At 43.9% G+C, this 23342-nt stretch overlaps 1 protein-coding gene across 11 annotated transcripts in view; it reads left to right on the top strand.

Moving 5' to 3' along the window:
• Positions 1-23342, top strand: part of RYR3 (ryanodine receptor 3) — a 978540-nt gene that overhangs the window by 477239 nt on the left and 477959 nt on the right. For all 11 annotated transcript variants that reach the window (XM_077263521.1, XM_077263512.1, XM_077263503.1 and 8 more), the window contains 5 exons: positions 1166-1371; positions 2648-2822; positions 12054-12262; positions 12728-12888; positions 14911-14944. In XM_077263521.1, coding sequence (XP_077119636.1) covers positions 1166-1371; positions 2648-2822; positions 12054-12262; positions 12728-12888; positions 14911-14944 — 785 coding nt within the window. The remainder of the gene's footprint in view (positions 1-1165; positions 1372-2647; positions 2823-12053; positions 12263-12727; positions 12889-14910; positions 14945-23342) is intronic.

Raw genomic sequence — 23342 nt, 5'->3', positions numbered from 1 at the left:
TGCGAAATGGTTCACAATTTTATATTAAACCCTATTTAAAAAATTATTTTTAATAAAAAAAAATACATGCATTCAAATATTAAAAAGGCCCCAACATCATCCATGCTACAAATGAACAGAAACATTTATTTACTTTATTTACATATTCCTTTGCGACTATTACCATTTTGGTTCTTCTGAGAAGCAGTGCCAATTAACTCCTTCCCGACATGCGCCGTACATGTACTGCTCTGTGGGAGCTGCGTTCCTGCAAACAGCAGTACATGTATGGCAGCACGATCTCTGTGTGAGAGCTGACACTTTGGAGCATTGCCCATGATCAGTGCCAGCACCGATCGCAGGCATTTAACCCTTTCAATGCTGCTGTCAGTAGTGACAGCGACATAGAGGAGAGTCACGCAGGGAATGATTTCCCTGCACGCTTCCATCAGGACCCCCGGCCACAATATGGCCGCTGGGTCCTTCAGGGAAGGTGGTGTGTCAGTGCCTGCTCCTGTAGTAAAACAATGTAAGAAAAAATCCAGTAATTTCAGCCAAGTATACTGCACTCATGTACAACTATGAACAAAAAAATTATAATATGGAGTGCCTGCCACATGACGCTAATAACAGCGACTGCCACATGACCTTTTAGGAGTACCGTCCAGAGAACTAATAGCAGCGACATCAAGAGAACCACCATAATTACAGTGAGGGTCATAAAGCTACAGTAAATACATTATTGAATACAAAAATAAAGTATATGATGGATGTTGTCTCTGGGTGAAAGAAAGTAACCTTTGTGATTGTGGACTTGTGGATAGCAGCAGAAAAAGCACAATCGGTAACGCTGTGCTCTGGTGGCACAAACACTGCACAGTCTTCCCTTCTCAACACTCTACCAAAAATTTAATGATGCAGCAGGTGCCAGAAAAAAATTCACATGTGTATTTTTTGGAACTTGTTACCATCGATTCAACACCCATGGAATATGGATCCTTGATTTCCAAGTGATAATTTGATGACAGCAAGGTGCTTCCTTTCTCATAGCTCTTAATAAAAAACCCTTATCAATACTAGAATTGACAATTAACTGTGAGATACATATTTTACCTTATAATGGAATTTGGCACTTTTCACAATCATATTTGCTTACGTTTTTCTTAATTTATATTCTGCTCTGCAGCTGACCAAATGATGGAGAGAGTCAGCATTGATAAGATTCGCTTCTTTAGGGTGGAACAGACCTATGCTGTGAAGTCCGGAAAATGGTATTTTGAGTTTGAGGTAGTGACCGGAGGCGATATGCGTGTAGGCTGGGCCAGACCCTGCTGCAGACCAGATATCGAACTTGGAGCAGACGATCGAGCATTTGTATTTGAAGGAAGCAGAGTAAGTGACCTCACTGTTCAGCACACTGTACAACATGTGACATTCCCTTTAAGCTACTTAGTTCATACTGAGGTTTACATCACATAATACCCCAAAAAAAGAGGTTTTAATTTATACTGTGATAGTTTATCTATTGCATGTAGAAAAGCCACGGAGACACCATCACGTGTTTCTCAATGCAAGCAATGAATAGCCAGGTCTTTCACCAGGAAGGAACAACCACGGGAAGGGCAGCATCCAATAAAGGAAAACAACCTATGCCAAAACATGGTATCCATCCACAGACAGCTGTTTCGGGGTATTTGCCCCTCATCAGTGTGGAGTAGGAAACTGGCTATTAGGAGCAGTGCCTAGTGAAAAGGCTATAAACATAAGGATGAATGACCTCGGGGAGATCAAAACATCCAACAAGCGGAGACACCATCACGTGTTTCTCAACGCAGTGATCCAGAACACTGCCCCCATCCCTTATGGGAAATATGCAAATGCATGTAGAAAAGCCACGGAGACACCATCACGTGTTTCTCAATGCAAGCAATGAATAGCCAGGTCTTTCACCGGGAAGGAACAACCACGGGAAGGGCAGCATCCAATAAAGGAAAACCACCTATGCCAAAACATGGTATCCATCCACAGACAGCTGTTTCGGAGTATTTGCCCCTCATCAGTGTGGAGTAGGAAACTGGCTATTAGGAGCAGTGCCTACTCCACACTGATGAGGGGCAAATACCCCGAAACAGCTGTCTGTGGATGGATACCATGTTTTGGCATAGGTGGTTTTCCTTTATTGGATGCTGCCCTTCCCGTGGTTGTTCCTTCCCGGTGAAAGACCTGGCTATTCATTGCTTGCGTTGAGAAACACGTGATGGTGTCTCCGTGGCTTTTCTACATGCATTTGCATATTTCCCATAAGGGATGGGGGCAGTGTTCTGGATCACTGCGTTGAGAAACACGTGATGGTGTCTCCGCGGTGTTGGATGTTTTGATCTCCCCGAGGTCATTCATCCTTATGTTTATAGTTTATCTATTGCTAGGGTAACCTTCCCCAAAAAATGATCAATTACCAAAAAAAAATCCATTTCTTACCTTACAGAAACTTTGTGGATGAAGGTGTGTAAATTATTCTATATTCCAACCAAGGGGCGATATTGTCTGTCCGTGCCCAAGTGTCTTGAGGATAAAAAAAAGTCTTTAGTATTCGAAAAATGTGAGGAGGGTAAAAACTTATAAATTATACATATATCATAAAAGGCAACTTGTATTATACTATTGACAGGGCCACTGTTGGAACATGGGAAGCTCATTCTTTGGTCGAAACTGGCAGCCCGGAGATGTGGTGGGATCCATGATTAATTTGGAAGACAAATCAATGATTTTCACTTTAAATGGAGAACTTCTCATCACTAATCAAGGGTCTGAGCTGGCATTTGCTGACTTTGAAATTGAGAGTGGTAAGTATGACTAAGACTCTTTTGGATATTGTGAGCACTTTCACTCCACTGTCATAGGTAGCAGCTAACTTATCAGTGTGGTTTTGGAGTGTAGGTAGAAATTGCCACACAAACATGACGAACACATAAAGGCTCCACACAGATTATTTTGGACACAGGATGATGCATGCGATTGTAAAAGCTATTTGGTTTTGCAGCCTCTTCTCCAATTCCTGCTTCGTAATAAGTTAGAAGAAAAAAGCACAAGTTAGGAAATAAGCCTCACCGTGTGATGAATGGATGGTTGCTTCTTAAAAGTGCAGTCAGGACAAAAAAGGGGAAAATGATGCATGAGCTGAATATGAATAAAATTTGATTTTTATTTCATTCCATTAGAAGGGAATGGTTTTGTCCAGACAAGTTAAAAATAATCCAACATTCTAACGCATTTCTGGCAGTAGCCCTTAGTCATAGAATATTCTATGTTCCATTAGAAATAAAAATTAAATTTTATTCATATTCAGCTTATGCATCATTTTTCCCTTTTTTGCCCTAAATTTTTCCAGTGGTCAACAGACCTGGATCCTGGCTGCACTTTAAGAATGTTGGATTCTTTTTAACTTGTATGGTAAAAAAAAATCATTCCCTTATAATGGAATTAAATAAAAATCAAATTTTATTCATATTCAGCCTATGAATCCTTTTTCCCTTTTCTTGCCCTTCATAATAATCTGCAGAGAAACAATTACATTGACATAACAATGGTATACCCATAAGTCTAACAATGCAGGATGCCCCTCCAGTAGTAAAGGAGCATTAGAGCTGAGAGCAGTTTGTGATCTATGTGCACCATAGAGAGAATTGTGAATCAAAGAGAATAAACTGGGTGATGGTCTAAAGGGCACCAAAGATGTAAATGAATGAAGAAAAAAATTATAAAGCAATAAACATTATTCAAAACATACTTGACCCGATGGCTAGCATTTCTATTTATAAAGTAGATCCACTTCTATAGTTGTTTCACCTTTGGTTAAAAAGAAATACTGAATGTTTAAAGGGACTCTGTCACCTGAATTTGGAGGGAACAATTTTCAGCCATAGGGGCGGGGTTTTCGGGTGTTTGATTCATCCTTTCCTTACCCGCTGGCTGCATGCTGGCTGCAATATTGGATTGAAGTTCATTCTCTGTCCTCCATAGTACACGCCTGCGTAAGGCAAGATTGCCTTGTGCAGGCATGTACTACGGAGGACAGAGAATGAACTTCAATCCAATATTTCAGCCAGCATGCAGCCAGCGGGTAAGGAAAGGGTGAATCAAACACCCGAAAACCCCGCCCCTATGGCTGAAAATTGTTCCCTCCAAATTCAGGTGACAGAGTCCCTTTAATGCTAAGTCCAAGTGTGTGGAACCTAGGTATGTGCAAGTACTACATTCGAGGAGAGATTTTCACACATTTTTTAATTATGTAATACATTTAAAATAAAGAGAAGCCACTTTGCAAATACTTCGTAAAAATATCCAACTATTATGTCTACAACTCCTATGCTCACCTATTGCAGAGTAGAGATAGGTTGCCATTACAGCTTGTAGGCTTTCTGATAGCCTCTAGGTCTTCCATGGCATCACTATTATGAAGGCCTGCCTTTGGCTTGGCTTCCCAAGAGACCAGTATTTTTGCAGTAGATTACAATACTGTAGTATTGCAGGGTATTCTATGGACAATCAAGAAACCATAAGGGGTTTAACAAAAAAGCAAGCAAAATCTAAACTTGTAAATCATCCTCTTTACCCAAAAGCAAACAACAAAATCTAAAATGTAAAAAATTAAAGTAGTTGGTATCACTTCATGTGTAATAGTCCAAACTAATAAACACATAAAATAATTTTCCTATACGGTGAACACTGATACAGAAGAAAAATCTAAATGACAAAATCTTTTTTTTGTTATTTCACATCCCTAAAAAGTGTAATTAAAAAAGAAGTAAGTCAAATGGACAACAAAAGGGTATCAATAAAAACTACAGCAGCCCAGCAAAAAAAAAACACAAGCCCATACAATGGCAAAGTTTGGGCACTCCTGGTCAAAATTACTATTATTGTGAACAGTTATCCCCTTCTTAACCTTGCACGTGCCCAGTACATCATGGTTGGGAAGTGCTTCCCGACATTGGATGTACTAGGTACATCATGGCAATCGCCACCCGATGATCAGCTGGTGCTGATATTCTGCTCTCACTGCCAGCAGCGGTGCCCACACTGCTTCAAGCAGTTTAACTCCCTAAATGCTATGATCGATATCAATCGCATCATTTAGAAAGCAGACAGAGGGTGGGAGCCCCTCTGCCATCCAATCAGTGCCTTTGCGACGCCATCGCAGAGGACCGGTTGTAGCCATGGTAACCTGATTTGGTCCTGACAACATCTGGATCACCAGGCTACGGCAAGCATCTTAGACTATGAGCAGAACATGCATGATCCAATTGGCTTGTGTTAAAGGGAACCTATCACCCCGTTTTTTTCGGTATGAGATAAAAATACTGTTAAATATGGCCTGAGCTGTGCATTACAATAGTGTAGTTTGTGGACCCCGATTCCCCACCTATGCTGCCGAAATACGTTACCAAAGTAGTCATTTTCGCCTGTCAATCAGGCTGGTCAGGTCGGATGGGCGTGGCTTCTTCCCCCAGATATTGCGTAGTTTTCCGTTGGTGGCGTAGTGGTGTGCGCATGTCCAAGGTCCCCAATCCTGCACGGGGGGGTGAAAATAGCAGCGATGTCCGTTATTCCATTGGTGGTCGGTGGGCGCGGCCATCTTCCTTTGGCCGCGCGTGCGCAGAAGCGGCGCTCTGCTGGCCGCGGCTTCAGGAAAATGGCCGCGGGATGCCGCGCGTGCGCAGATGGAGATCGCGGCGGCCATTTTCCTGAAGCCGCGGCCAGCAGAGCGCCGCTTCTGCGCACGCGCGGCCAAAGGAAGATGGCCGCGCCCACCGACCACCAATGGAATAACGGACATCGCTGCTATTTTCACCCCCCCGTGCAGGATTGGGGACGTTGGACATGCGCACACCACTACGCCACCAACGGAAAACTACGCAATATCTGGGGGAAGAAGCCACGCCCATCCGACCTGACCAGCCTGATTGACAGGCGAAAATGACTACTTTGGTAACGTATTTCGGCAGCATAGGTGGGGAATCGGGGTCCACAAACTACACTGTTGTAATGCACAGCTCAGGCCATATTTAACAGTATTTTTATCTCATACCGAAAAAAACGGGGTGATAGGTTCCCTTTAAGGCAGCACTCACAGTTATAAATCATTGCAATAGCAATGGTGAGGCTGCTGAAAGTCAAAGCCCTGTAAATCTCCCGAAATGTGTGATTCAGGCAGAACCCCAGATGGAAGTCCCTATAATGAGGCAGATGTAGGCACTGTGGACTCTGTCTGGCCTGTGATCTGGCGCTATCCGTCTTTTTAGGCGTGAATAAATGGTGTCCGCCACAGTTTTGTGGACTTCTGAAAAGGATGCCTCTGAACGCTCAGAGGCCATACTGAGTCCAGACTAACTCTGCTGCCTCATTATAGTGAACGGATCCCTCTGGAGTTTTATATGAACCACGTCATTTTGAGATTTAGATTGAAACCCCAAAGTAAGTACTCAGCATAGGGCGTCAGATAAATGTGATCGCAAATGTTGTTTAAAATGTTCCCAACAAAAGCTGCAAATTAATTCACAAAAAAAGCAAGTACCCACTCAGGTCTGTCATCTGTTAACATGTTAACATCCACATGTTTGGCTTTTCTGTAGCAATGAGAGCTCGCCTAGTTTATTGGTGCATGTCTCCAGAAACACAAGCTTGGCATAACGTACTGGGCGCTACAACATACTGGGCACTACAACGACCATTTGCAATTTACTCAGCAACATCCACTGCTCGTTGTTTTTGGAAAACGCCCATGAACTGAAAATTGTCACTATCCCTGTAGATAAATTCCCAAAAGGGTATAATTTCCAAAATAGGTTGTGAGGCAGTGACCGGTGTTACAGGTAGGGGTCGCTGTGTGTTTCCCCTAGGATGCGCACGGAGGTGTATTGAGGCTATGAGAGTGCATTGCAGTCACAGGTGTAGCTGTAATTGTAGTGCACAATAAGGCCGGGGTCACACTCGCAACAATACCCGGCACTGCCGCCAGCACTCGGACCGGAGCGTGCGGCTACATGTATTTTCTATGCTCTGGTCCGAGCGCCAGCGGCAGTGCCGGGTATTGATGCGAGAGACTCGCGTGAGTTTCTCGCATCACACTCGCAAGTGTGACCCTGGCCTAAAAGTGAGTATTGGTCCTGGTCATGCTAAGAAAACCTGCTCTGGGCTTTTGTGCTTTGAAACAGACTACAAAATAGATAGATTCTAGCTAAAAAGCCTGCAGTAAAGGGTTTGGGTTTGTCAGGTTCAGTGTCCATGTCAGTCTGGTGTTGGCAGAAGTATAGAGCAGGAGGCTCTGCAGAGCTCCACCTGTGTGAGGCAACACAGGCAAGCAGAAGCCAAACAGCTAAGGCAGCTGAAAGACCTGGCACCCACAGCATACACAGCAGTGCAGTCGCCCATGGCAACTGGTCTCGGTGGTGGACTGGCATGTTTATCGGCTGCAAACTGGAGGATATGGTTCCCGGCTGTGATCCAGAGGATATCGTGTACTGTGTAGTGCTGTGAGTTGAACATTAATACGACGGTGCAGTTGCCCACGGCAACAGGTCGCAAAGGTGGACTGGAGTGTTTATTGGCTGCAATCCAGAAGATATGGTTCCCGGCTGCGATCCGGAAGACATCATGTGCTGTGTTTTTGTGAGTTGAACATTAAAGAGACGTTTTGCTTTGAACTTTGCTGGGTCACTGCCTCGTCACTGCACAGGGTGCTACCGCTGCACTACAAGGGTCACTTGAGGGGAGATTCTGTTTTTTAGCATTTAGGGGCCCTGTATTTGAAGACCAAAGACTAATCTAGGAAAATCTGCACTCCAGGAGGCAAATAGCATTCCGTCTTTCCCGAGTCTCGCCGTATGGCTAAGCAGTACTTCACAGCCACATATGGGGTGTTTCTGCATTCAGCAGAAATTGTGGGACACATTTTGATGCCATGTTTACCCATTTCTCCTTGTGAAAATAAAAAATCTGGGGCTAAAACAAAATTTTGGTGGTAAAAATTTAATTATTTTTTCTTCACTTCCCAATGGTATAAATTATGTGACACACCTGTGGTGTCAATATGATCACTGCCCCCCCTAGATGAATTCACTGAGAGGTGTAGTGTGTAAAAGGGGTTCATTTCTTGCTTAATTAGCATCCCTGGCGCCTGCGCTGTAAGTTTGAAGGGCAGCGCAACTGCGCATGCCCAGAAAAAAATACTTACAGCGCAGGCGCCGGGAACACTAATGAAGCAAGAGAAGGCGGTGCCCGGCGCGCACAGGCCCGGAGTGATGGCTGTGCTGCGTCTGATTAGGGGGGAAAGACCCGCCCCGGGACGATTTCACGGTATGAGGGGGCACATTTTATAAGCGTTTATTTCAGCGTGTGCAGGGAGCATAACTAAAAGAAGCACCTTATCAGAATGCAGCATTAGTGCTGCACAAGGTGGCTCTTTTAGTTACAAATGCCTGAGGGGGATGACAGGTTCCCTTTAAGCGTTCCAAAATTATTACCACATAAAGTGACACTGGCCAGAATTGTAAAATTTGGCTTGGTCAGGAAGATGAAAACAGCTTAGGGGAGTGATGGGGTTAAGCAATTTGAAGATGAAATGATCTCTAAAAGACCTAAAGTTAAAGATGACACATTTCCTTTGAATTTTAGGCATAAAAAATATATATTGACAACTTTTACATTTAAAAAATTAAAAAAAGGAAAATGGACCAATGCAAAAATTTGGACACCCTTGGAGATTTGTGTTCTCAGGTAACTTTGACCAAGATTTCAGATCTTAATTAGTCTGTTAGGGTTATGGCTTGTTCACGATTATCGTTAGGAAAGTCCAAGTGATGCAAATTTCACAGGTTTATAAAAGCCCAGCCTCTTCTCACCTTGTGCAAAAACAGCAGCCATAGGTTCTTCTAAGCAGCTGCCTAGCATTCTGAAAATGAAAATGGTGGAGGCCCACAACACAGGAGAAAGCAATAAGAATATAAGAAAGAATTTTCAAGTTGCCCTTTCCTCAGTTTCAAATGTAATTAAGAAATGGCAGTTAACAGGAAATGTGGAGGTCAAGATAAGGTCTGGAAGACCAAGTAAAATTAGCTGCTCGTAGGATTTCTAGAGAGGCAAATTAGAACCCCGCTTGATTGCAAAGGACCTTCATAAAGATTTAGCAGAGTTGTGGTACATTGTTCTACTGTTCAGAGACACCTGCAAAAATATGACCTTCATGGAAGAGTCAGTGGAAGAAAAACACTCCTGTGTCTTCACCATAAAATTCAGAGTCAGAAATATGGAGAAGAACATGTAAACAAGCCTGATGCATTTTGGAAACAAGTCCTGTGGTGGACTGATGAGGTTCAAATAGAACTCTTTGGTATGATGCTGAGTCACTTCTCACAGTCAAGCCGTGAGTCAGGATTGTCAAGGAGTCCAAGGTCAGAAGCCAGGAGGGTACAAGCGTTTTGAAGCTGTGATATTTTCAAAAGGTGGTGCTGCTAGGTAATAACCATGCAGGGTGCCCAAACTTTTCATTGACCCATTTTCCTTTTTGTAATTTTTAAAATGTAACAGATGAAAAATGCATATATATATATATATATATATATATATATATATATATATATATACACAGTACAGACCAAAGGTTTGGACACACCTTCTCACTTAAAGATTTTTCTGTATTTTTATGACTATGAAAATTGTATATTCACACTGAAGGCATCAAAACTATGAATTAACACATGTGGAATTATATACTTAACAAAAAAGTGTGAAACAACTGAAAATATGTCTTATACTCTAGGTTCTTCAAAGTAGCCACCTTTTGCTTTGATGACTGCTTTGCACACTCTTGGGATTCTCTTGATGAGCTTCAAGAGGTAGTCACCGGGAATGGTCTTCCAACAATCTTGAAGGAGTTCCCAGAGATGCTTAGCACTTGTTGGCCACGGTGGTTGTATTTATATGGACACACCTAAATAACATGGGAATGGTGACAATTTTCTTGCATAGGGTGTCTTGCATTGAAATCTGCTGCAGTGACCCGGGTACAGTGTTCACCAGACATCAACACAATTTCTATCCGCTCCTCACGCATTAACCTGTGCGACATGTCAATGGCTGTAAACAAGGAGAAACTTGTAAATAACTCATGAAAGAATAATGTTACGTTAAAACCAAGCATACCATTGTTTTTCTTGTGAATTTCTCAATAAGTTTGATGTGTCACATGACTCTCTTCCCATTGGAAAAAATAAAGTTGGATCCAAAATGGCTGACTTAAAAATGGCTGCCATGGTCACCACCCATCTTTAAAAGTTTTCCCCCTCCCATATACTAATGTGCCACAAACAGGAAGTTGATATCACCAACCATTCGCATGGCCCACCGTGTGTGTATGTATATATATATATATATATATATATATATATATATATATATATATATATATTCACAAAAAAGGAACAGCACAAACTTTAAACTTATCTCCGGGTGCAATTTCCTCCAGGTAACCTGTTCACCGGTTAACTCAAATGCATAAAGTCCAAAAAAGAAGGCAGCACTCCATTTTCCATATAACTGTGCAGAGTTTAATCAGACCACATGTCTGTGCAGCGACGTTTCGGCTCTGAATGAGCCTTTCTCAAGCAGTGGTTACATCAGCTGTGTGCATATTTATACCTTTTTAACATGATCCTTAATAGGTGCCATTTGTGTTCAATAAGATGCAATACAATTCTAAAATCCTTCACATGTTCAATTTGCCCTCTAGTGGTATCTTTGTAAAGTGCATATGTGCTTTTGTGTAAAATAGGTTATATATTAGTAAACTAATCCATCCAAACATTGTACTGTATATATTATGTTCATATTCCACTTGTTCTTACCCCCAGTGTGACCCGCTACTAATGGAGGACAGCATTTTTCTCGGCGTTCCTACGATTCAACTGCGTATGTCCAGCGTGTCATATAACTATGTTGGGCTGCTGGCTAATCCAAGTATCAGAATACCGGCGCATGCGCAAACGCGCTATATGTCGCCATCTTTGTAGTGGCATATCATCCTAATATGCTAATCCATTATTCTATGATGGGCGTGTGCGCTTAGGCATTCAACACCGTCTTGATCACATAATCTTACTAAATAGCGGGCAGTCTATTCCAGCACCACCAACTTTATAGTGTCATCATCTGATGATGCCCACACTATTTAGTATTTTTAAAGACAAAAATAATAAAAGAAACATTGATTTTTCATTCCTTCTCACCAGCGAACGCTGCTGGAGAGAAGAAATGAATGGCGGCTTCAGCACCACAAGCTGGGGGGACAGCGCTTACTGTAGCGTTGTCTCCTGCACGGCACACGGACAGCACACGGACAGCATCCGTGTGCGGTACGTGTTTTACATGGACCCATTGACTTTAATGGGTCCGGGTGATCCGTGTGCTCCCACGAACACTGACATGTCTCCGTGTTTTTCAAACGGACACACGGTCCATGAAAACACGCTGACATGTGCAGAGACACATTGATTTTAATGTGTCTACGTGAGTCAGTGTCTCCGGTACATGAGAAAACTGTCACCACACGTACCGGAGCCACTGACGTGTGAAACAGGCCTAATACTAATTCGTCCTTGGCAACCATCAAATTCCCATAATGACTCACATCTTGGCATTCACGACTCACAATAAATTAGCTTTATTTGACATTCAAGTGCTTTAAGCTTTTGTTTCTTTTTACTTTGTAAATTGGTTCAAGTAGCCCACATATAAGCACATTGTATAGCAGAAAATAGTATAGTAATTATTACCATGATATTGACATAATAGCATTTTATTATTTGACATTGTGAAATATACTCACAAATTTTTGTAAATTTCTGATATATATTCAACCAGTGGGAAATCACATTTTCGGTAGGGACCCTGTGTTGCATTTTACACAAGCTGAACATGAAGTCTTGGAAACAGATTGTTATACATCTTACCTGGAGAGCTTGCCATCTGTCCACTCCTTATTTCACCCAGAGTTTATTTCCTGTACATGTGTTCTGCAGGTTTTGTCCCGGTCTGCTCCCTCGGGTTGTCCCAGATCGGTCGCATGAATTTTGGTAAAGATGCCAGCACTTTCAAATACTATACAATGTGTGGCCTACAGGAGGGCTTCCAACCGTTTGCTGTCAACATGAACAGAGATGTAGCCATGTGGTTCAGCAAGCGCTTACCAACCTTTGTCAACGTGCCAAAAGATCATCCTCACATTGAGGTAGTTTTCCCTGTTATACCCCGCTTTATCTTCTCATTTATCTAATATGTTACCTTTACTTGATATTCATTTACAGAATGTTTTCGGTTGAGACATTTTTTCAAAAGTGTCAGCAGAATGTGTTTTCTACAGTCTTTATCGGGCTTTTCCAAACTCCTATATAAAAATGTTTCCATCCATTATATTGCTGGCTAACTATGATCTGCTGATTAAAAGCTTGGGAAAAAGAGGACTAGACACAAATAGACAATTTAAAGGAGTTGTCACACTATTTCAACTTATTGGTTCCCACGATCCATAACTGCTGCAAACAGAGGAGTGGCAATGGGAGTTTCGGTAACAGTCAAGCAAGCATGCGGCTATACCCTAACCACATGCATTAGCATTGTCATTAACCTCTCTATATGGTAAAGAATTGTCTATTTTCCTTACAAAATGTTTTAACATTTACTTTGTAACGTTTAGGTAACGAGGAAAGATGGAACTGTAGAAGCCCCTCCATGCTTAAAGGTTACACACAAAACCTTTGGCACCCAGAATAGCAATGAAGATATGATATACTGCAGGTTGAGTATGCCTGTGGAGTTCCACTCTGCCTTCAGCAATGAGGAGAACTTCCAGAAGAGGTATTTTGTTTTATCGCCCATACGTCAAAATTAACTATGACTTCACCAATTACAAGAAAAAAAAACTCTGCCTAACATATGTTGTGCATATTCTTGGCAAGGCATGGCAGCTATTTTAAAGTTCTTAATGCCAACTATAGGATTACTAACACCGGATTAAAAAAATAAAATAAAATGGCATCCTAAAGGGGTCCTCTGAGGATACATCTATTAAGCTCAATGAACAGACAAGGCCTGAACTGGTTCCCTAGTTGTGTGTGCATGGCAGGAAACAAAGGATTTAACATAGGTAATGTCTTTAAAAATGGGATATATAGATACCTTTTTCACCATATACAGCACTCGATCATGTCCTCCTCTGTTAATTATGATCATCTTATGTACGATTTAGATGAGAACTAAACATCATTTATAAACATTATATACACTGATGTGTCCTGTATTTGTATGGAATAAAATGCTGGAGGCTTCCATGAGTAAACTTATCTGATTTTACAAGGCAAAATAATTCATGTTGTTTTGAGAGACCTCTTCAAATTTGATTTACCGTATATACTCGTGTGTAAGTCGACCCGAGTATAACCTGAGGCACCTAATTTTGCCACCAAATACTGGGAAAACGTATTGACTCGAGTATAAGCCGGGTATGTATTGTCCCCTCGTCTCTATCCTGGTATGCATGGCTCCCCATCCCTGTCCTTGTATGCATGGTTCCTCATCCCTATCCTTGAATGCATGGCTCTCCATCCCTGTCCTTGTATGCAGGTCTCCCCATCCTTGTCCTTGTATGCAGGTCTCCCCATCCCTGTCCTTGTATGCAGGTCTCCCCATCCCTGTCCTTGTATGCATGGTTCCCCATCCCTGTCCCTGTATGCATGGTTCCATGTCCCGTCCTTGTATGCATGGCTCCCTGTATGCATGGCTCCTTATCTCCATCCTTGTATGCATGGCTCCTTATCCCCTATCCTTGTATGCATGGCTCCTATAAAAAAAATCCTACTTACCTTCCCTGCGCACCTTCGCTTTATCTCGTTCTGGTGCCAGCAGCTCTTCCAGCCAAGTGGTCACATGTCCCCGCTCATTAAGGTAATTAATATTCACTCCATGCCTATGGAAGTAGAGAGGGTTGAATATTCATTACCTTAATGAGCGGGCACCTGTGCTAGGCCGGCCGCTGCTGGAAGGCTGCAGCTGTAACTGTGCGCACTATAAGAGAAATGAATATTCACTGCCAGTGCAGTGAATATTAATTTCTCTTTAGCAATAGGCACAGGCGTTAGCTGCAGCCACTGGCTCCTGCCTCTGTGACCCGCTGCTCCGCCGCTCCCCCTCCCCCACTTTGTTTCTTTGACAATGACTCATGTATAAGCCGAGGAGGGCATTTTCAGCACAAAAAAATGTGTATTTTGTGTTCCTAAGTGAGGACCCGAGGGTCCCTGACTTTTATGGATCCAGAATGTCTGTGCATTACATATACAGGGTATTTACTTTGATGGGATCTGTGTAATACTTCACTTTCTCTGTGGTGTGGCTGCAGATGAAATGAACACAATGACCGTGATGCAATAATTTCACCAGAATTCTGGCTTAAATTTCTTTGAAAAGTCGCAAAATTTTGATGCAACCCAGAGTTGTCAAAAACTGTGCCACGGTTTTGGTATTTTCAGGTCAGTTTTTCACAGCTCCATAAAAACGTGCAGACCATGGACTTGACGGAGGTGCTGCGAAGGCGTGATGTCATGGCTAGTCTACTTCAGGACAAGCTGTGGCATTCCTTACACCAAAAATCTTACTCCAGTAATTCACATGTCACTCATCAGACACATCTGACTCCTGAAGAGGCGTGCACCTCTTCATGAATCAGGAGCGTTCGACTCCTCCACACCCCTTCATCAAGACTGGCAAGAAAATCAACGGTCTTGATGGATTTACATTTAATGTTAAACATAAAACCTAAATCTTCTTTTTTTTTTTTTTTTTTTTTTTAATAAAATTCCAACTTTGTTTCTGCTTTGATTTTAGAAATGCTCTTCAAGAAGGATCTCACACAACATCAGTAAGTTATGATTTTTGGTTATTAATTTTACAGGGGTTTAATATGCTTCTTGAAAACAATATACCGTATATACTTGAGAATAAGTCAACCCAAGTATAGGCCGAGACCCCTAACTTTGCCACAAAAAACTGGGAAAACCTAATGACTCGAGTATAAGCCTAGGGTGGAAAATGCAGCAGCTACCGGTGAATTTCAAAAATAAAAATAGATACCAATAAAAGTAATATTAACTGAGATATCCGTAGGTTAAGTGTTTTTGAATATCCATATTGAATCAGGAGCCCCATACAGTTCATGATGGGCCCCATAAGGTGCTCCATACAAAATACACCCATATAATGCTGCACAAAGGTTAATAATGGCCCCATAAGATGCTCCATAGACACATTTGCCCCATAAAATGCTGCACAAATGCTGATTATGGCCCCCTAAGATGCTCCATAGAGATATTTGCCCCATATAATGCTGCACAAATGTTGATTATGACCCCATGAGATGCTCCATACAAAATACGCCCCATATAATGCTGCACAAATGTTGATTATGGCCCCATAAGATGCTCCATACAGACATTTGCCCCATATAATGCTGCACAAATGTTGATTATGGCCCCATAAGATGCTCCATAGAGATATTTGCCCCATATAATGCTGCACAAATGCTGATTATGACCCTATAAGATGCTCCATAGAGATATTTGCCAAAAATATAGCGCTGCACAAATGCTGATTATGGCCCCATAAGATGCTCCATACAACATACGCCCCGTATAATGCTGCACAAATGTTGATTATGGCCCCATAAGATGCTCCATAGAGATATTTGCCCCATATAATGCTACACAAATGCTGATTGTGGCCCCATAAGATGCTCCATAGAGATATTTACCCCATGTAATGCTGCACAAATGTTGATTATGGCCCCATAAGATGCTCGATAGAGATATTTGCCCCATATAATGCTGCACAAATGCTGATTGTGGCCCCATAAGATGCTCCATAGAGATATTTGCCCCACATAATGCTGCACAAATGCTGATTATGGCCCCATAAGATGCTCCATAGAGATATTTGCCCCATTTGCTGTTGGTGCGATTAAAAAAAAAAAAAAGACATACTCACCTCTCGTCGTTCAGGCCCCCGGCACTTGCAATATTCACCTGTCCTCGTTCCACCTCCGGGCTACGTCTTCAACATCCTCTGCACTGACGTTCAGGCAGAGGGCGCGCACTAACCACATCATCGCGCCCTCTGACCTGAGCGTCATAGCAGAGGACGCGGAAGATGGAGCCCGGTGGTGGAATGAGGACAGGTGAATATCGCGCAATGCTGCTCACCCTCCCCATTATACTCACCTGCTACCGGTGCGGTCCCTGGCAGCTTCCCTGATGGTCTTCTCCGGGCGTTGACAGCTTCTTCCAGCGTTGAGCGATCACCGGTACCACTCATTACAGTAATGAATATGTGGCTCCACCCATATGGTAGTGGAGTCGCGTCCATATTCATTACTGTAATGAGCGGTATCGGTGATCGCTCAACGCTGGAAGAAGCTGTCAGCGCCCGGGACCTCGCCAGAAGCAGGTGAGTATGTCACAGCTGCCGCTCCCCCTCCCCCGCCGACCCCCCTGGGACAATGACTCGAGTATAAGCCAAGAGGGGCACTTTCAGCCTAAAAAATGGGCTGAAAATCTCAGCTTATACTCGAGTAAATATGGTACTTGTTTTAAATCATCTCTAAACATAAATCTTTATTTACATCACCATTAGCCATTCTGGTATCTTTCATCAGAAGACTACTATCGTCCACAGCACTATTCTCTCCTTGAAGGATACTAGAATACCCTTAGATCATATTAAAGTTGATGGGGTCTGTCAGAGTTTGTTAGTATGTGTCAGAAAAGCTGAAGACATGTTGATAGTTTGAACAGATCCTAAGATAATTAGTTTACTGGACCATGGTGATTCTTGCACATTTGCTGTCCTCCTAATTTGGCATCAAGTGTTAAGAATGAAGTTATCATACTAAATTTGATTCTTTTAGCAGTATAACTTAAAACAGATATTTCGCCATATTTTTCTTGTTGAATTGGGCACAGGATGCCATAGTAGCTGCTGTGCAGAATAAAAAGTATTGTTTTGCTTTGTTTTATTTTATTCTCTGTTGCAGAAATATTAGCAATTAAAGTATTTGACACCTGATGAGTTAACTTTTGTTGGGTGTTATCAGATAGTTTTCACTTGCGGTGTGTACTTCTTTTCCCTCAATGAGGATGATCATTTATAAACAGGCAGCAACACTCAGGAGAAAAAACATACCCTCACTCTAGCAAAGAGGAGATTTCTCAGTGGGTGAGATGTATGAGACAGCCCTGATCTTCTGATCTAACCTCCTGCATGATTAGAAAGTGCTGCGATTAGAGCACAGATGACAAACAGCTTTAAGATAAGGTCTAGTGATGAGCGAGTATACTCGTTGCTCGTGTTTTCCAGAGCACGCTAGGGTGATCTCCGAGTATTTGTTATTAGGGTTGAGCGAAACGGATCGTTCATTTTCATAAGTCGCCGACTTTTGGCAAAGTCGGCGTCTCATGAAACCGAGCCGATCCCTGTGTGGGGTCTGCCATGCGGTACGCGACTTTCGCGCCAAAGTCGCGTTTCAATGACGCTAAAAGCGCCATTTCTCAGCCAATGAAGGTGGACGCAGAGTGTGGGCAGCGTGATGACATAGATCTCAGTCCCCACCATCTTAGAGAAGGGCATTGCAGTGATTGGCTTGCTTTCTGCGGCGTCACAGGGGCTATAAAGGGGCGTTCCCACCGACCGCCATCTTACTGCTGCTGATCTGAGCATAGGGAGAGGTTGCTGCAGCTTCTTCGGAAGCAGGGATAGTGATAGGCAGGGTACATAAAGCTACAAACCGCTTGTGCTGTAGCGATTTCCACTGTCCAACACCACCTTTTGATTGCAGGGACAGTGGAAGCTACATTTTTTTTTCCTCAGCGCTGTAGCTCATTGGGCTGCACTAGAAGGCTCCCTGACCCTGATAGCTGCGTTGCTGTGCCTGTGTGTACGCCGCTGTGCAAACCAACTGCTTTTTTCAAAGCACAAATCCTGTTTTTCCTTCCTTTCTGCACAGCTATCTTGTGTGTTTGTCCACACTTTTGTGTGCAGCAGTCCTTTTTATAGCTGCCTGCCATACTTTTCTGAGATAACTGCAGGGAGATAAATATTGGCAAGTCTGCCTCCGTGCCATTGCTGTGTGTGGCATCTGTCTCTCATTGTGTGCCACCGAAACCACTGTGTAATACTTGGCCTTTTTTTTGGGGGGGGGGGGTACATTCTCCCTTTTCCAAAAAAAAAATTATTGGGAGATAAATATTGGCAAGTCTGCCTCCATGCCATTGCTGTGTGTGGCATCTGGCTCTCATTGTGTGGCACCGAAAACACTGTGTAATACTTGGCCATTTTTTTATTTTTGGGGTACATTCTCCCTTTTCCCAAAAAAGAATTAGTGGGAGATAAATATTGGCAAGTCTGCCTCCGTGCCATTGCTGTGTGTGGCATCTGTCTCTCGTTGTGTGCCACCGAAAACACTGTGTAATACTTGGCCATTTTTTTTTTTTTTTTTGCTAAATTCTCCCTTTTCCAAAAAAAAAAATTAGTGGGAGATAAATATTGGCAAGTCTGCCTCCGTGCCATTGCTGTGTGTGGCATCTGTCTCTCATTGTGTGCCACCGAAAACACTGTGTAATACTTGGCCATTTTTTTTTTTTTTGCTAAATTCTCCCTTTTCAAAAAAAAAAATTAGTGGGAGATAAATATTGGCAAGTCTGTCTCCGTGCCATTGCTGTGTGTGGCATCTGTCTCTCAATGTGTGCCACCGAAAACACTGCGTAATACTTGGCCTTTTTTTTTGGAGGGGGGTACATTCTCCCTTTTCCAAAAAAAAAATTAGTGGGAGATAAATATTGGCAAGTCTGTCTCCGTGCCATTGCTGTGTGTGGCATCTGTCTCTCATTGTGTGCCACCGAAAACACTGTGTAATACTTGGCCATTTTTTTTTGCTAAATTCTCCCTTTTCAAAAAAAAAATTAGTGGGAGATAAATATTGTCAAGTCTGTCTCCGTGCCATTGCTGTGTGTGGCATCTGTCTCTCATTGTGTGCCACCGAAAATACTGTGTAATACTTGGCCTTTTTTTTGGGGGGGGGTACATTCTCCCTTTTCCAAAAAAAAAATTAGTGGGAGATAAATATTGGCAAGTCTGCCTCCGTGCCATTGCTGTGTGTGGCATCTGTCTCTCATTGTGTGCCACCGAAAACCACTGTGTAATACTGGGCCTTTTTTTTGGGGGGGGGGGTAAATTCTCCCAGAAAAAAAAAAAATAGTGGGAGATTAAGATTGGCATTTCTGCTTGAGTGCTGGTCCTGTGTGTGCCATCTGTCTCAAATTATTGGGGCACAGAAAACCTAGTGTGTAACATTGGGCCTGATTTTCCTTTCAGTGTCAGGCACCTATAGAGGTATATATAAATCCTACAGAAGTTTGAGTTCACCTTATAAGTTGTTTTACAGTAACAAATACCGTTACTTTGGTTACGTTTTGCAAACAATGAGGAAGTCTAGTGGAAGAGGTCGTGGCCGTGGGCGGTCATTGTCAGCTGGTAATGATGGTAGTGGTGGTGGAGCATCAGGTGGTCGTGGTAAAAGCAGTACAGCACCTAAGTCTCGAGTTGTTGAGCCAGGTTCGTTGTCTGGCTCGAACGCTCTCTTTTCTCTTTTCTGGGAGTAGGAAAACCACTTTTGAAGCCGGAGCAGGAGGAACAAGTATTGGCTTTCATTGCTGACTCTGCCTCTAGCTCTTTCGCCTCCTCCTCGGAAAGTGCCAAATGTCAGAGCAGTGCATCGTCAGTGGATGCTCCCGGTCAGGAACAAGTCGCTTCCTTGTGTCCTTCACTAAAAACAACAGTTAAGGATGCGTCAGTCGACACAACAGGTTACTCCATGGAGCTCTTTACACATACCGTTCCTGGGTTAGACAGTGAAACAGTTAACAGGCCATGCCCATTAGAAGTTGAATCGGACATGGAGTGCACAGATGCACAGCCACAGCCAGATTACTATGCTGTTCCTTTGACTCAGACCAGAACATTGCCCTCGCAGTGTACTGAGGCAGAATCAAACCCAGCGGAGACTATGGTGCCCCGTCACGAACGCTATACCACCGACTTACACGGTGACACAGATGAAATTGCACACGACATAGAAGAGGAGGTCATAGATGACCCAGTTGTGGACCCCGATTGGCAGCCATTGGGGGAACAGGGTGCAGGCGGCAGTAGTTCTGAAGCGGAGGAGGAGGAGCCGCAGCAGGCATCAACATCACAACAGGTTCCATCTACCGGGCCCGTATCTGGCCAAAAACGCGTGGCAAAAACAAAACCAGTTGGAGGACAGCGTGGCCATCCGGTTAAAGAAGCTCAGTCTGCAATGCCTGAAAAGGTATCCGATAGTAGAAAGAGTGCAGTCTGGCATTTTTTTAAACAACATCCAAATGATCAGCGCAAAGTCATCTGTCAAAAATGTTCAACTACCTTAAGCAGAGGTCAGAATCTTAAAAGTCTAAATACAAGTTGCATGCATAGACATTTATCCACCATGCATTTGCAAGCCTGGACTAACTACCAAACGTCCCTAAAGGTTGCAGCACCCTCGGCCAATGAAGCTAGTCGGCAACGCTACATCCCTTCCCTCCCTGTAAGCCGACCATTTCCCACACCACCTGCAGTATCTGTGCAGCTTTCGTCGCCAGGCCAAAGCAGTCAGGGAATCACCAGGTTAGTAGTAGGAAACACTGCATGTAGGGCACCGGCAAGAATACCATCTCCAACCCTCTCTCAGTCACCCATGTCCACCGGCACCACAGCTAGTTCCACGATCTCCAGCTCTCCAGTCCAGCTCACCCTACATGAGACTCTTGTTAGGAAAAGGAAGTACTCATCCTCGCATCCGCGTACACAGGGTTTGAACGCCCACATTGCTAGACTAATCTCATTAGAGATGATGCCCTACCGGTTAGTTGAAAGCGAAGCTTTCAAAGCGCTGATGGACTACGCTGTACCACGTTACGAGCTACCCAGTCGGCACTTCTTTTCTAGAAAAGCCATCCCAGCCCTCCAACAGCATGTTAAAGACCGCATCGTCCATGCACTCAGGCAGTCTGTGACTACAAAGGTGCACCTGACAACAGATGCATGGACCAGTAGGCATGGCCAGGAACGTTACGTGTCCATCACGGCACACTGGGTGAATGTGGTGGATGCAGGGTCCACAGGGGACAGCAATATTGGGACAATTCTGCCTAGCCCACGGTCAAGGAAAGAGTTGGCTGTAGGCGTTCGTCCCCCCTCCTCCTCTTCCTCCTCCTCATGCAGAAGCGAGAGCTCATCCACAGACCGCAGTCGCACATCCACTCCATCCGCAGCTGCCACTGTTGCACACCAGGTGTGCCATTATGGGACAGCTAGTGGCAAGCGTCAGCAGGCTGTATTGGCAATGAAGTGTTTGGGTGACAACAGACACACCGTGGAAGTTCTGTCCGAGTTCTTGCAGAATGAAACTCAGTCATGGCTGGGCACTGTACATCTTGAGGCAGGCAAGGTAGTGAGTGATAACGGAAGGAATTTCATGGCTGCCATAGCCCTTTCCCAACTGAAACACATTCCTTGCCTGGCTCACACCTTAAACCTGGTGGTGCAGTGCTTCCTGAAAAGTTACCCGGGGCTACCCGACCTGCTCCTCAAAGTGCGCAGACTTTGCTCGCATATCCGCCGTTCGCCCGTACACTCCAGCCGTATGCAGAACTATCAGCGGTCTTTGAACCTTCCCCAGCATCGCCTAATCATCGACGTTGCAACAAGGTGGAACTCCACACTGCACATGCTTCAGAGACTGTGCGAACAGAGGCGTGCTGTTATGTATTTGTGGGAGGACACACGGGCAGGCAGTTGGATGGCAGACATGGAGTTGTCAGGTGTGCAGTGGTCGAAGCTACAAGACCTGTGTCAAGTCCTTCAGTGTTTTGAGGAATGCACACGGCTGGTTAGTGCAGACAACGCCATAATAAGCATGAGCATCCCCCTAATGCGTCTGCTGATGCAAAGTTTGACGCACATAAAGGAGCAGGCGTCTGCAGCCGAGGAAGAGGAAAGCCTTGATGACAGTCAGCCATTGTCTGGTCAGGGCCGTGTAGAGGACGCTGTAGCGGGCGAAGAGGAGGAGGAGGACGAGGAGGATGATGGGGATGAGTACTTTTTGAATGAGGAAGCTTCTCCTGGACCAACAGAAATTAGTGGCGTTGCAAGGCCGGGTTCTGTTTTTTTAAGGGAGACAAGTGACGTAGATTTGCCTGTAACTGCCCCTCCAACCAGCACAACCGCAGATTTGACAACTGGAACTTTGGCCCACATGGCGGATTATGCCTTACGTATCCTCAAAAGGGACACACGCATTATTAAAATGATGAGCGATGACGATTACTGGTTGGCCTGCATCCTTGACCCTCGCTATAAAGGCAAATTGCAAAATATTATGCCACATGAGAACCTCGAACAAATCTTAGCAACCAAACAAGCTACTCTTGTAGACCGTTTGATTCAGGCATTCCCAGCACACAGCGCCGGTGATGGTTCTCACACAAGCTGCAGGGGGCTACATGGCAGAGGTGTTAGAGGTGCACAGATCAGAAGTGGCGTTGGACAGAGGGGTTTTCTGACCAGGTTGTGGAGTGATTTCGCAATGACCGCAGACAGGACAGGTACTGCAGCATCTATTCAAAGTGACAGGAGACAACATTTGTCCAGTATGGTTACTAACTATTTTTCAGCCCTTATTGATGTTCTCCCTCAACCGTCATTCCCATTTGATTACTGGGCATCCAAATTAGACACCTGGCCTGAATTGGCAGAATATGCGTTGCAGGAGCTTGCTTGCCCAGCAGCTAGTGTGCTATCAGAAAGAGTATTCAGTGCTGCTGGTTCAATATTAACCGAAAAAAGGACTCGTCTGGCTACCCAAAATGTGGATGATCTCACCTTCATTAAAATGAACTACTGGATTTCAAATTATTTTGCACCACCTTTCCCGGCTGACACCTAGCTTTCCTATAAAAAGTCTTGCTTGTGGACTCGTCTTACTGAGTGTTCAAATCTCTTAATTTGCAGCAGCTGTTTTACCAGCATACGACATGTTTACACATCCCCCAATGGGAAAACTCCCCCCACGGGGCCGTTGTCTCACTCTCGACACTTGGCGCAAGCACCCGTTAGTTACAGTGCTGTTTGTCAGAAGAGGTGGGTGTGCTCGCTTTTGGTCGACGGCACTGCCACTGGGTCCCTCATAG

The sequence above is a fragment of the Ranitomeya variabilis genome, chromosome 1 (assembly GCF_051348905.1).
Source record: "Ranitomeya variabilis isolate aRanVar5 chromosome 1, aRanVar5.hap1, whole genome shotgun sequence".
Lineage (NCBI taxonomy): Eukaryota > Metazoa > Chordata > Amphibia > Anura > Dendrobatidae > Ranitomeya > Ranitomeya variabilis.
This window is presented reverse-complemented; position numbering and strand designations above follow the sequence as displayed.